Source organism: Zingiber officinale, chromosome 2B (genome assembly GCF_018446385.1).
Source record: "Zingiber officinale cultivar Zhangliang chromosome 2B, Zo_v1.1, whole genome shotgun sequence".
NCBI lineage: Eukaryota > Viridiplantae > Streptophyta > Magnoliopsida > Zingiberales > Zingiberaceae > Zingiber > Zingiber officinale.
Window position 1 is genome coordinate 151,709,014 of NC_055989.1, and position 15,608 is coordinate 151,724,621.

General features: G+C 39.3%; 2 protein-coding genes across 3 annotated transcripts; both read left to right on the forward strand.

The window, feature by feature from the left end:
• Positions 1-2,877: 2,877 nt before the first annotated feature.
• Positions 2,878-3,924, forward strand: LOC122049675 (protein LURP-one-related 5-like). The gene is made up of 2 exons (XM_042611036.1): positions 2,878-3,345; positions 3,416-3,924. Exons 1-2 carry the CDS (start codon positions 3,091-3,093, stop codon positions 3,833-3,835), a joined length of 675 nt encoding a protein of 224 aa, XP_042466970.1. The 5' UTR covers positions 2,878-3,090; the 3' UTR covers positions 3,836-3,924.
• A 1,971-nt stretch (positions 3,925-5,895) lies between these two features.
• Positions 5,896-14,839, forward strand: LOC122047886. 2 transcript variants are annotated; one of them, XM_042609413.1, is made up of 10 exons: positions 5,896-6,132; positions 6,350-6,516; positions 6,632-6,696; positions 6,987-7,027; positions 7,348-7,436; positions 7,512-7,625; positions 8,380-8,457; positions 8,549-8,614; positions 14,238-14,318; positions 14,421-14,839. In XM_042609413.1, exons 1-10 carry the CDS (start codon positions 5,988-5,990, stop codon positions 14,526-14,528), a joined length of 954 nt encoding a protein of 317 aa, XP_042465347.1. In that variant the 5' UTR covers positions 5,896-5,987; the 3' UTR covers positions 14,529-14,839. The 2 variants fall into 2 exon arrangements, with proteins under 2 accessions (XP_042465347.1, XP_042465348.1); XM_042609414.1 differs by having other exon boundaries at positions 5,897-6,132; positions 14,241-14,318.
• Positions 14,840-15,608: the final 769 nt, after the last annotated feature.

Consider the following 15,608-nt stretch of genomic DNA (forward strand, 5'->3'; position numbering starts at 1 on the left):
CTTGATAAAAATTTATTTATATTCATTCAATACATACAAGATCAATTAAATAAATAAACTTGAAAAACTCGTTAAACTAAACAAATAAATTTGAACATATGTATTTAACTCATTAACGCTTGAACAACATTTGCAAATAATGTTTGTCAATAATATTTATGAACTATATTTATTATTACAATTCTTATCAAATATGTTGAATAAATAAAAAAATACTTTTAAAATAATAAATAAGTTTAAGTTATTAAACTTAATAATTAATCAAACAAACAAAAATTTCAAATAATCAAATAATTTTAAAATTGAGAGTTCAATAACATTTAAATGAACCAAGCTTAAATTTTCCCCGGACTGACTCAATTGATAAGTTCATGAGATAATGACTATAGTGATCGAGGGTCTAAACTTGGCAAAGGATTTTATCACCTCTGCAGACCTCGACTGACCCATGCATTTAATAATTTAGATTCATGTTGAACTCTTTCTTAATGACATGAGGTAGTTATGAGGGGTCACTAATATAACAGTATTGTATTTTTAAATTGAGAGCAATAATATATAACTGAACAAAACTCAAGCTCATAAAAAATAAATCAAGCTAAGTTTAAATGATAGTTTCAAAAGCTTGATTTATTTTATGCTTGACTTTATTTGATTTGACTCGATTAATTTATCAAATAAATTTAAACATCGTAAAACTTAACTTGACTTACTTATTTACATGTGGTAAAAAAGATAATTTGCTCGTTCTTAATGTCTTCGTCAATCTGTCCTTAGGCTAACACAAATAAAATAAATCATGGATGATTATTAACTATTAATATAGATGATCAAGATATAAAAAAAGACATATTCAAATATATCAATATCTCATATCCTAACGAACCGACTCACTTATTTACCGCTCTATTAGTAAGTGTGTCATGGGTAAGAATTCAAATAAGAAATGCATCGTGTCTCTTATCGCCGCTCTAACTCTGGAAATGAATAATAATAATTTTTAACAAGTACTAGGGGCCGACTAATTCTACGGAGGATTGATCAGTCTACGATAATTTCTCATTAGTTAGAAGCGCTGTAACGGACGTTCAACAACCCAACATTTCACGCTTGTTATCATATTAAAAAAAATTACTTTGTGGTTAGGAACACTGAATCACGAGGAGACGCCCTCTCGCTGATCCAGGGCATGTGAAAAGGATAATAATGATATTTTGATAACGTGGTTCACTAAATTGCCAATTATATATTTTTTTTTGTCACGTGGAGTCTCATGTGAAGTATGGTGCAGGTACGTTTCGTGTTCCGGGTCCCATCAACTGGCGAAATTAGTGGGAGCGTCTCCCCTCATATTAAAAATATCATTAAAGAAAGAATATTTGTGAAGACAATAAAAGGATATCTTTTTAATTAAAATTATCAAAACGACTTTTCAAATGACAAAATTAGGAAATTTCTAAATCGCGCGTAATACTTGGAAAATGATGACTTCCGTTCTACCACTTCGGTCAACTACATGTTTCAGCCATATTTAAAAGATTAAATATAGAAATTATTTATATAGTTTTAAATTCGTACCATCTCAATATCTCCCCACCCCTTCTCTCTGTACCCATATCTTTCTCTTCCCTCCTCTCAAAATCCATATATTTAAACTTTTATCATTTTAAAAATTCTCATTAATTTTAAAAATTCATATGATAAATTAATATAATATGAGTTTTTTAATTAATCAATAGATTTTGTCTAAAATTTATTAATGGATCTAAATTATTTAAATTTCTATAAATTTATAGACATCTGATAAAGTTAGATGAAAGGGAGATAGATATGATATTAAACTTTGATTTTAATCGGTAAACACTATGGCCTAATAAGGAGGTCAAGATTATTTTGATCCTAATCTACTTTCAAATTAGATCCAACGTAGTCTTGGTCTCTAGGGGTAAATCAGGACCAAGTTAGGCCCATGATATCCCTTGATAAGAAGCAAGGTTTAACATCATATATACTTTCCTCTCACTCAATTTTATCGGATGAGTGTAAATTTGTAGAAATTTAAACAGTTTAGATCCATCAATAAGTTTTGATAAAAATTTACAGATCGATAAAGAGCTTAGATTGTACATATTTCAGATCCCAGATCCTATAAATGTTTGATGTGATAAGGAATTTAAATATATTTTTTATTACTATTTTTGAGTTTTTCTAATAGTAATTTAAAGAAAAAATGATAAACTCAACTAATATTGGGATCCATCTCGATCTGACTCTATAAAAAAAATTTATTTGTCATTAGAATTAACGATTAATGAGGGTTGTGGGGTTGATTTAAAGAAGGTAGATCCGTTATCTTAGCAGCCCCCTAGTATCGATCTCATGAATATGGAGGGAGATTCATGCAGATACACAGGCCATAGGGGTGGGATTGATTTAAAGGTTTTGTTTCACGGAGGTGATAGAAAGATAGGTGAGAGAAATAGAAAGATAGGTGAGAGAAAGAGAGAGTTTTTATTTTTACAAGTGGATATAGTGGAAAAGAGAGATACATAAATAATTTTTATATTCAATCATTTAAATATGAACCGAATGATGTAGAAATTAAAATCTGCAGTTGAATGGGTGCTCGTGATTCTCAAAATATAATGGGTGATTTAGAAATTTCCCAACGGGCATTTGGTAAATAATATTATATTTAGTTTTAATATAATCTGCTACTATATGAATACTGTTCAACTTATTAAGTAAATTCAGAATCATTTCGAAAGTATTTAAGTATAATTGTCCACATCGAACCAACTTAAATAGGTGGAATATCGCATCCCTTCTCGCGGTTTTACCCTCCACAAATTTTCGACCCAGAACTGGTTCAACCCCGAACCGGTTTTAAAAAAAAAACCCGGTTGAAGTGGATTCTACATCACTACACTCGAAGACTAGCGACTCATTTCACAGCCTCATATCCCTCTGCTGCTGCGGCGGCGGCAGCATCGTCCTCTCTGCTTTCGATTGTGGTCTTGATCGGTGGCACAAGCTCCACCTTGCTCTTCCTGCGATCATCCGATCGACGCACCTCGCTGCCCGCCGGCCATGGAGAGTGATTTGAAAGCGTCTGAGGTGGCTGTCGTCGGAGAGAAATTTTGCAGCCAGGCGGAGCGGGAGCTGACGGTCCGAAAGACCTCCATCTTCTTCTACGGAGATGGATTCGCCGCCTACGACCACGCCACTGGAGATCTGGTCTTCCGCGTCGACACCTACGCCCGCAGCGGCTCTCCTGCTTTCGCCGATCGCCAGATCCTCCTCATGGATCCCTCCGGCGATCCCATCCTCACCCTCCGCCGCAAGGTCCGATCCACCTATCGATTGCGATTCTAGGTTCGAATCGATACGTATTTTCTTTCATTTTTTTTTTCAGTGGCCGAGCTTGCATCAGCGGTGGGAGGCGTTCCTGGGGGAGAGGCAAGAGGGGCAGCGGCCCCTTTTCACTGTGCGGAGGTCCTCCATCTTCGGCAGCGATCGTAGCGGATTCGTGGTGGAGGCGGACTCCAACGGGTACCGAATCGAGGGGTGCTTCGCGAAGCGGTGTTGCCGAGTGATCTACGAGGGCTGCAGCGGTGGCGGAGGAGGAGCGGCGGTGGTGGCTGAGATTAAGCGTAAAGTGGATACTTTGTCGCACGTGATGTTTGGGAGAGACGTGTTCTCGCTCTGCCTTCATCCGCACTGCGATTCTGCCTTCGCGATGGGTCTCGTCGTCGTCCTCGACCAGATCACCGGCGAGGAGTCCGAAGAAGAAGAGGAGCAGGTCGATTCTCCGATAGCAGAGGCCGCTTGTTAATGTTAATAGATAATTATGGTAAATTACAGGGACTTAGTTGATAACTCAGACAATGTTTAATTATATTTGAATTTGAATGTTTTTCTAAATGATTTTTTAAATAATGTTTTAGGTTTTAAATTTTCGGATTTGGTACAAAATTTTTGAATCCGAACCAAACAGAATTTGAGAAAAATAAATAGCTTTTTAAGTACAATTGATTCAAGGTTTTGAAGTAGAGAGTTAGATATGTGTTTCACCCACCTATTGCCTAACTCTTGTACTTAAGTAAGAATTTCAAGGACAATCATCGAGCTCGATGATTGAACCTTGTTTATTGAGGTGTGAATTAATTAGTAATTTATTTATTTAATTTTTATTTTAGCTAATTGTTTGGACCCATTAATTCTTAGGATGAGTAGGATAAATCTAAAAACACTAGTAATAGACGGTCAAACATAATTTGTTACAAGGAAAATGTAAATTGGAAATCGAATTAATTAGTACTTTCATAGGGCAAAAATCATATATTCAGATGCATTTTTCATATTATAAATATAATTTTATAATGGAGAAAATTAAAAATAATATATATTTTTTAAGTTAGGTACTGATTATCTAACTTATGCTAATTCAATAGCTTATTACTAGTGATAAGCAATTGACTCGATTCTTATCTGTTTGAGTAACTAAAAACACACCATTACATCATAGTCCAGAGCTAAAATATCACTTTTGATATCTTAAATATTTTTTTTTAAATTTTGATTTAACATGAAAATGTCTATACGAAGAGATAAAATTAATCTCGTGAAATTTTAAACTCCTCGTTTTATTTTCTACCAATATTGAGAAGTGCCAGATTGTATATTGTTCAAATTTATAAGGTAAGATTGTTAGTTAAATCGAATTATTCAATTTGTTTTTTAAATGAGCTCGAGCTTATCCATTTAGATGTTATATTTGATTGTTTAAAATATTAATATTTTAAGATGTATTTGATTGGTTAGTGAGTTTAATATTATAAATTTATTTATTTTATTTTTTATTTGTAAGTTTATTTAATTTTTATTCAGGGATGATTTTGTCCAAAATAAAAAAGACAGTAGGGTGAAATTATGCTGCAAAGGTTGGAACCGTCAACCCAGCGGCCCCCTCAACCCGGCCCCATAAGTATGAGAGGGAGTAAATCACGGTGAATACGAGCCCAGCTATGACATGGTTGATTGGATGAAGACTCCATACTTAGTACTGGGTTGAAAAAGGTTCTCCAATGATTCTCCGATATTCAAATCAATCCTCGATTTAGAAAAGAATAGTAGAAAAACTATAGCAGTGAGCGTGTTGAATAGTAAAAAATTGCATACCTCCGTTTATAATATTACTGTAGTGTCTGTGCATGCATCTCAAGGCATATGCACGTTTTCCAAAGCATTCTAGAAAAAGACAAGTCAAAAAGTGTCTCTGACATCATTTTTTAAATGAGCACACAAATCTTTGACGTACTAAAATAGAAGTTTCTAAAGTACGATTTGTATGCTAGACATGTTCCGTTGTCGGCGACACAAACTTTTAAAAGAGTACGGTGAGATATGTAGGTGATCCCAGTGTAGGTTGAACAAGAGCCGCTCGGTAGGGATGCCCCAGTTCGATTGTACTGAACAGAGCTATTGCTCTGTCCCTCACTCAGCTTTTTTATTGTCGGAAGGCTACATTTTGTCTGACCGGACATGCTATCCGATCGACAGGGGCGGTAGGCCAAGAAATTTACTATTTGTCCCTTAATCTCAATCACGGATAATTGTTTGGATGGTCACATCCGACCGACATCGAAGGCCTGTTCAGCCACCTACGCCCGATATATGATCTTAAGTCTTGATTGTTTTGATTTTAACCTTCACGTCGGCCACTCTTTCTTGTTTCTAATCATCTTGATGAAGCCGTTCTTCATCACCGTATTAAAGGAGATTGTTTATTGTTTATTAATAATTTATGTATTTTTAAAACCATAAATACTGATAAAGTAAATATATATGTTTAAATTTATTTTTCAGAATATTTATCTAACCGGTGGGGCCGAACCGATTGCACCGGATAACCTGTTCGACATTTCTCTTTTTTCTTCGAGGTATTTCTCTTTCCCCTGCAGCAAACGGAAGTAGATCCCAATCGAATGCCGAGAGTCCTAAGTTTCTGCCGATCCAAATCAATCGCAATCCTTATTTGGATCTTCACCACCATCCTCTTCTACCTCACCCTTCGAATCTCCATGGATAACTCCAATTCCTCTCCGGCGCTCATTGCATCATCAGATTCCGGTAACTACTTCCGATCATTTGTTCTACGTTGGAGTGGATCTCATAATTTTATTTGGGGGTTTTTACGGCGGATTTCAGTTCTGTTTGAGTGAGTTCTTGGAATTGTTTGCATAATCTTATTAGTTTGTGATCCGAAGAAATCAAAGTCCTCGCTTTTCCTCATTTTTACTAGGTTTCTTTGGGAGAATAATGGTGCTTTTTGGTGTGCCTGGATTAGGATCTAGGATGTCGATCTCGGAGGGGCGGAAGCTTTTGTACGATAAGATGGCTCGAGATTTGGACGAGCACGGCGCGGCATTTTTGAAGGGCGGAGAGACTTCGCAATCACTGTCGATTTCGGAATTGTTCGAGCTGAAAAATGGTTCTGTTACTCCGGTTTTGAAGGTGAAGCCTCTACATTTGGGCCTTAGTTGAGCTGGCTTCTTGAAAAACAGTATTGACCTTTTTTTCACCATCTATCTCAACGCCCTTTCTATTCGCATTCATTTTCTTTTAACAGAAGGCAGATCCACCAGTTCGAGCAACAGTGCTTTATCTCAGTAGTGAATACTCGATTCCGATCTCGTATGTACTTTTTTTTTCCTCATAAGGATTCCCATTCAAAAGAAATATATATTTTTTTATCAAATTTGGAAAAATCAAGCAAGTCAAGATATTATGATTAATGATTAATGATGCAAGTTAAATTCTTTAGATTCTGGACTAACGTTACCATTCTGTTTACTAACAAAGGAATTATTTGTCTTTATTTGAATTTTCTCTGCTTTGATTCTTGATTAAAGTGTGCCAAATTTAGTGCAAACAATAGGTTAGTTTCTTCCTGAACTAATTCTTTGGTGTATTGGTTCTGACAGGAAAACTGTCAGAGAAGTCTTTCTTCCATACTTCGACAGTGGTAATTAACCTAATTTACAGCCATTTTGCAATGGTTAGAATTGATTTACGCAAGCTAAAAATATCCCTGAATCGTGTTCAATTTTTTCACTCGTTGATTCCATTGCTTGTATCTAAATTCGAAGTGTCATTAGAAGGCTATGTTTACACTATTTGACTCCATAATTAATGTCACTATCCATCTGAAACACCACACTAAAAGCTGCATGCGTTTGCTGTATATTATGGCCCTAGTGTCTTGTCAAAACTGACTGTTTTATATTTTATAAAATTTACATTTCTTGGTGTCATGTAACCAACAATTAGCTTTAACTGTTTCAGTTATCTGGTTTCAAAATATGAGCATTTACCACTCGAGTATGTTTCATGCCTCTCATCATCTGAAACCTGTAATTGCAACAAATGACCAGGTACTAGAAACTTGTTATGATCCTTGTGCATATCTGCAAAAATTCTTATATTGATATCATGCATATTTTCTTGAGATTGAAGCTGAGGCAAATAGTATTAAAAGTGTTGCGAAAGATGTATGTCCCCTGAAGATTATCTTGGATAGAGTTGTGTTGACATCAACTGGTGTGCTACTGGGATGCTGGCAGGTCTCTCTCATCCTTCTTGTTCTTCGCCTTTCATTCTGAATCCTGACATACTTTTAAAATATTTTCATGGACAATGTTAATGCAATTTTTTGTGAGCTATGTAAACTTCATGATAATTCTGGTCATATGCATGTGGTGTTTCATCTAGAGCTGCTGCTTATACAGCTAGACATCGCTCCTTGCAATTTAGTTTGGGTGTTGCTCTTCACGCCTTAATGATGCACTCTCATTAATTACTGGTTTTTACGTTTGATGTGTCTCAAGCCATTCTTCCTTAAGTGCTTAGGTCACAATGAAGCTTACCAAAATGTTTGTAGTGTTTTATATCAAAGTTTGATAAAATTATCTCTGTGTTATTGTTAACAGTATGCATACTTGCAAGAACAATCATCAAACAATTAAAAAAATAATGCAAAACTAAAAGGTGCAAAGGTAACTTCTGCCATAAATCACACAAACTCCCTTTTGGCAAAATAATTTGCAATCAGCCTATCATTCAACCTTCTAAAATTTAGTGCTTAATGCATTCTTTTTTTTTTTTTCCCAATTGTCAATCTCTATTTAATAGATTCTTGAAAGTGTCTATGAAGGATCTTGATAGATCAAGTGATGGATGGGAAAATTACTAATGCCTTATCGTTTTTCTTATAAAATGGGCTCCTTTCTGCGGCTGCAATTATTCCTTTTATTACTTATGAGCTAACCTTTTCTTTTGATTTATCTTATCTACCTTTCTGTTCTCGTAAACTGCTAGGTGGTCTCAGGCACTGATCCTACAGTCATTCGAGAAAAACTGAGAGCTGCTCTTCCACGTGCACCTGAGAAACAACTTGTAAGAAGATAGGCGTTTGTTTTAGTCTAATGATTGGTTCATTCTATTTTATCATTCCATCTTTTACATTGTTTTTTTTTTCATCGTACAGTATGAGTCTCTTCTACTTCACACTTCATTTGCAAGAATTCTTGGGCACCCCAAAATCTTATTTGAGGTAACACACTGTTGGTTTACGTATCAATCTTATGGAGTTACAGTGTTCTGTACGTTCTCTCCTACATTGTATTCCAATGAAAGCCATCAGTCTGATGTGGATGTCTTTGTTGGACTCCACTATAATCGGAAGCAAATTATTAGCTTGGAATAAATTTGCTACTACCTAATTTGACAATTTGGAATAAATATGCTACTACCTAATTAGCTACTGAATAAATTTGTTACTGCCTATTTGGTTACTGTCCAAATTCTGCTACTGCCCAAATTTACTACTGTTATAAGTAGAAATAAATAAAGGGCATTTATTTTTTTGATTCCTTGTTTCCTTTAGGATTGTCTTTTCCTTTTTCTCCTTGAATAGTCCATGTAATTAACTCCTTATAAAAGAAGTGTTATTATCAATGAAGAGGGGAGAAAAAATTGAGTAATTGGGACTCTGTCTAGGACGAGTCTTTCCTCCTCCCTTTCCCCCTTTCGTGTTGCATGACTAAGTACGGATCCGGATCTCGACTTGTGAATCGATCCTATACTCGGGACCATATCAACTTGGTATCAGAGTCGATCATGCGTGACACGGATCCGATCGCATCCAAACTCGATGACTTCATGGAGAAATTGACCTCGCATCAGCAAGTTTTTATGGAGCAAATCACCTCCCGCCAGCAAGGACTAGAGGAGCAGATTGCCGAGATTTTCCGTACTGTTCAAGATGCTAGACGATGACCTTTGTCCACTGCAGACAACCCTACCAGCGCAGAGTATGACCCTTCTAGAGGCTCGGGGGTCAGACATGAACTGCCAACTAGCGGCACCATGGCTCCGCGATACTCAAAGATGGAGTTCTCCACCTATTCGGGAGAAGGGGATCCGCTGAGCTTGGTTAAAAGATGCGAAAAATTCTTTACCAACCAAAGGACTTCAGAGGCTAACAAGGTTGGCCTTGCTGCCTTCCACTTGGTAGGGGAAGCCCAACTTTGGTTTGATCAGGTAGAGCAAGAAGAGCCAGAGATGACTTGGAAGCAGTTCAGAGACCACTGTCATATCCTCTTTGGCCCGCCTCTGAGCAACAACCCTTTGAGAGAGCTAGCAAATCTGAAGCGGACAGACTCTGTAGAAGACTACCAACGCCAATTTCAATCTCTCCTAGCCCGAAACTCAGACCTCCGACCCCGACAAGAGGTTGACTTGTTCACAGCAGGGCTAGTTGAAGATCTTCATATCGACATTGAGCTACAGAAGCCTGGAAACCTTGGCATTGCAATGAATATGATCCGGGCATTAGAACGGAAGCAATGCTTCCATCGAGGCGGGTGCCCACTGCGTACAAATTGGGGCGGAATCACATCCAAGTTCAACCCTAGCAGTAGAGTCCCTCTCGTAGCAAAGACCAAGGCTATGGGGGACAACAACAAAGGGACTCCACCTACCTCATTCTTCAAGCGTCTATCCCATGCGGAGATGGCAGAATGAAGAGCTAAAGGCCTCTGTTTTAATTGCGACGAGTCCTACTCCACGGGTCACAAGTGTAAGCGCCTATTCTGGATTGAAGTACCGGATGATGATAGTGAAGGTGAGGAAGAGGGGGAGATGCACCCAGAAATTTCCCTCCATGCTATCAGTGGGGTTAGAAACTCACAAACAATGCAGCTGTTGGCCGCATCACATGGGATACCTGTCTCGGTATTGGTGGATTCAGGAAGCACACACAACTTCGTGTGTGAAGGGCTAGTGCCGCACCTGAAGGTGGAGATCCAAAAGCGACCGGGCCTTGAAGGTATGTGTTGCCAACGGAGAGTACGTGCCAAGCTTAGGCCTTTGCAAGTCGGTACCCCTACAGGTGGACAAAGATACCTTCTCTGTTGATCTCTATATGTTTCCGTTGGAGGGGTATGACATGATTTTGGGAGTTAAATGGTTGCGCACCCTAGGCCCCATTATATGGAATGATCCCTGACGATGAAGTTTGCCCTAGCGGGCAAGGAGGTCCTCTGGCGTGGTCACCCGTTGGAATCGAAGTCAGGTCCAACCATGATACGTAGCGAGGAATTCATAGGGAAAACTAGAGTCATTGCTTGAGGATTACGATGACTTATTTCAAGAACCTGCAGGCCTCCCTCCACCTCGAAACTGTGATTACCGTATCACGCTCTTGCCAGGATCCACCCCCATGGTGGTCCGCCCTTACCGCTGCTCGCAGCTACAGAAGGATGAGATCGAGCGACAATGCACCCAGATGCTCATCCAGGGTATCATCATCCTCCCTAGTAAGTCGCCTTTTTCGTCATCAGTTCTTCTGGTTAAAAAATAGGATGGCTCGTGGCGTTTCTGTATCGATTATCGTGAGCTCAACAACCGTACGGTTAAGGACAAGTTTCCCATTCTAATAGTGGAGGAATTACTTGACGAGCTCCATGGGGCGCAGTACTTCTCCAAACTAGACTTGCGCTCCGGATACCACCAGATTCGGATGGACCCAAGGGATATCGAGAAGACAGCCTTCTGTACCCACCATGGATACTTTGAATTCCTAGTCATGCCGTTTGGCCTCACCAACACCCCGTCAACCTTTCAAGCACTAATGAATGAAGTCTTCCAGTCATATCTCCGTAAGTTTCGTTTTGGTTTTCTTTGATGACATCTTGATCTACAACCCCACGAGGGATACTCACTTGGGACATTGTCGGCTTGTCTTTGAATTGTTAAAGGCTAACCTTTTATTTCTAAAAAAAATCCAAGTGTTCCTTTGGTCAGTCCCAAGTCTCCTACTTGAGTCATGTTATCCATTCCCGAGGGGTCGAGGTGGATCGCAACAAAATCCAAGCGATTGAGGAGTGGCCCAGACCTCAAACTTGCAAAGCTCTCAGGGGATTTCTCGGACTAACAGGCTACTACCGCAAATTCATCCAGGCTTACGGGCAAATCACAACCCCTCTCATGAGTCTTCTTAGGAAGAATGCATTCTAATGGTCCCAAGAGGCTGAAGAGGTATTTGGGCAATTAAAGAAGTCCCTATCAGAAGCACCAGTGCTTAGTTTGCCTAATTTTTCCGAATAATTTGTAGTGGAGTGTGACGCTTTAGGAAGTGGATTTGGAGCAGTTCTTCAACGACTAGGGCACCCCATTGCTTTCTTCAGTCGAAAATTAGTAGATGATGATTAGCAGCATATGAACGAGAACTCATTGGTTTGGCCAAAGTCGTTATCCATTGGAGGTCGTACCTGTGGGGTCACCACTTTGTGATACGAACAGACCATTATAATTTGAAGTACTTGTTGGAGCAGCGCATCACCACATCACCCCAACAACATTGGATTAGCAAGCTGATGGGCTTCGACTTCCGGGTGGAATTTAAGGCGGGCCATTTGAATCGAGCGACAGACGCCCTCTCCCGCTGTCACGAGGAGGAACCTATTATAATGACTCTTTCTATTCCCTGTGCAGAGATTTTTGATAAGATATGAAGCGAAGTGAACTCTAATTCTGAGTTATTCGGGTTAATACGCCTAGTTCAAAGTGGAGAGGAGGGGCCCGAGTGGGAAACTCTGGATGGCTTAATCTACTACAAGGGTCGGGTTTTCCTTCCCGGCAAATCTCCGCTGCTTCCCACAGTGATCGCAGTTTTTCATGAGGCGGGGCATGAGGGGATACAGAAGACATTACACCGCCTTCGTGCCGACTTCTATTGTCCAGGTATGAAGCGGGATATCTTGACCTTTGTGCAATAATGTGTTACCTGTCAGCGCAACAAATGACAGAACTTGCAACCAGCAGGTTTACTTCAACCTCTTTCCATCCCCGAACAAGTATGTGCAGACATCTCCATGGACTTTATTGAGGGTCTTCCGAAGGTGAAGGGTAAATCAGTCTTGTTTGTAATTGTGGACCGTTTATCCAAGTATGCTCATTTCATTCCCCTAGCCCATTCGTATACAACGATCTTAGTGGCTGCGATCTTCTTTACTGAGATATTCCGCCTCCACGGAATGTCTGAATCTATTGTTTCTGATCGTGACAAGGTTTTCCTTAGCTCCTTTTGGCGGGAATTGTTCTGACTTTGTGGAACCAAGCTATCTTTTTCTTCAGCCTACCACCCACAGATTTATAGACAAACGAAGGTGGTTAATCGTACCATTGAAATGTATCTGCGTTGCCTTGTTGGGGATCAACCGCAAAAATGGCTTGAATGGCTTCCATGGGCCGAGTATTGCTATAGCACATCTTTCTATACTGCTTTGGGGGCTACACCATTTCAGCTTGTGTACGGACGAGAGCCCCCTCGTCTCCTATCTTATTCTAGAGGTTCTACTCGTGTTGCTGCAGTAGATCGCGCCTTGATGGAGAGGGATGAGGTGCTTCAGGTGGCGAGGGCACGTTTACTGCAATCCCAACAGCGGACCAAATTAGCTTTTGACTCCTCTCATCGTGAATTGAGCTTTGCAGTGGGTGACTGGGTCTGGCTGCGCCTACAGCCGTATCGTCAACTATTGGTGGCTCGCCAACGTCATCACAAGTTGCTTCCCAAATATTTCGATCGATTTCAGGTGGCGGCACGCATTGGGTCTATTGCTTACAGACTTGATTTACCGCCTGATAGCCGCATCCATGATGTTTTTCACGTCTCATTGCTAAAGCCATATAAGGGCTCTCCACTAGATAATGTTGGAACCTTACCTCAAATGTGTGAAGGCCAAGCTCTACCTGTTCTCCAGATAATTCTGCGCAGCCGTCTTAGTAGAGGGACACTGGAGTACTTAGTGCATTGGGCAGGTTCCTCCATTGAAGACGCTACTTGGGAACCGGCCGAGAAGTTCCCCTCCGTCTACCCAACCTTCGAGCTTGAGGACAAGCTCAATATCGAGGAGGGGAGTGATGATGTGGATGCCTTTGTTGGACGCCACTATAATCGGAAGCAAATTACTAGCTTGGAATAAATCTGCTACTACATAATTTGACAATTTAGAATAAATCTGCTACTACCTAATTAGTTACTGAATAAATCTGCTACTGCCTATTTGGTTACTATCCAAATTCTGCTACTGCTCAAATTTATTACTGTTATAAGTAGAAATAAATAAAGGACATTTATTTATTTGATTCCTTGTTTCCTTTAGTGATTGTTTTTTCCTTTTTCTCCTTGAATAGTCCATGTAATTAACTCCTTATAAAAGGAGTGTTATTATCAATGAAGAGGGGAGAAAAAATTGAGTAATTGGGACTCCGTCTAGGATGAGTTTTCCGCCTCCCTTTCCCCCTTTCGTGTTGCATGACCAAGTACGGATCCGGATCTCGATATGTGATTCGATCCTGTACTCGGGACCATATCACAGTCATAGTTTGTTACAGTAAAATATCCCTTGTACCATACCACGGTCAACACTGAATTTGTCTAAAAATTAGACCAAACATAGATCAAGTCAGAACTCAGAAGCTTTGTTCAGAATTGCTGGGTTGCTATAGAATACAGCGGGTGTCTCTGATTACATGTGCCTGATTTCATTTGGTCATGGAGAGATTGCTCGCTCAAAGTTTATATTTGATATTATCTCACAAAAATTTCTCATCTTAAACTCATTTCTTCAGTTGTATTTCCCTTGATAATCTACTTTTGCCCTTTTGCAAAGAAGCCTGAGAAGCCATCTGATAGCCTCCAGTTGTTTCATGAGCTAGTGGATCAGCTCAACAAGAAACTTCAAGGTTTCGAGGTAAAGCTACTTGCACTTCGACAAAGATCCTGTGTGCTAAATTTGTTGTTTGCTACTTAAGTTTATGTTTACCTGCATTTCTGCTTATCATTCTCTGTTCAGGCAACCGTTTGGGAGCTTTGGTTCGTCGAAGAACATGATGTGCTAGCCTTAGCATTAGATGGAAGAATGAAGATAAGGAAATTCCCTCTTGGTTGCAAACAGAATTAAGACATGCAAGCTTTCTGTTGAAGAACTTCCCACATTCTATGAACTTGAGATTCTGAGACAGCAACCTTCTGCCGTATCCTACCTCAAAAGGATAAACCAAGTTCAAGCTGATGAGAAAAGAAGAATGCATTCTTCAGTGAGAGGCATAGAGAATCAAAATTTTTCTCAGCTGTGCTGTAACTTCACATAGTGTCAAAATACAGTGTGTTTTTAAGTAGCTTCACTGGTGGAAACAAACTGAATCAAATCTTTTGCCAGAAATATTGGAAGTAATGATTGAATTAAAATAATACAAAATCAATTTTAATTTATCTGTTGAGATGACCTGAGCGGATAATTTCAGATTGCCAATGGGACTGGTTCTGTTAAGTTTCCGGTGGTCCGAGTTGTAGAGTTGATGCGGTGCGTAGCAGAATCGCGAGTTGATCACTGAATCGGGAAGAAAATTCGTTGATTAAGATACCGAGGTCTGTGTTCAACATAGTTTCCTCGAAATAGATTCGTTCCACCTTCGACTGTGCTTCGAGGTTCTCTCGGGTTGTCTGGTTCCCATGATATAACGATAAAATCATGCACGCAACTAAGAACTGATTGTTCATGGCGAACTGAGAATACACCCAAGTGTTATTACGAGTAGTTCAGCTGAACGGATGTATGGCTGAGAGAGTTTTGTGGGAGAACACGAGTGGATAGATGCTCACTTCTTGCTCTTCCTCTCGTTTTCTCTTTCGCTTATTTTCCGCTACTCTCTATCCTTTGTTCAAGATCCAGTATCCTTATATAGGAGTCCTCACCTTGCTTATAATGAATGACCAAATTATAGTTATTTAACGCTGGGTTTAATGTCGCCATTAATAGGTTTAATGTCTTCATTAATGTCAAGACGTTACGGAATCATTATTAATGAGTTTAATGTGATCATTAATGCTAAGACGTTATAAAGTCACCATTAATGAGTTTAATGCCGCCATTAATATCGAGACATTACGGAATCGTCATTAATTTCATATTAATGCTTTTGTTACCCTTTTGAGTAGGTAGCAAAAAGAGATTTGGTGGCAAAATGTTAGTTTATTTACT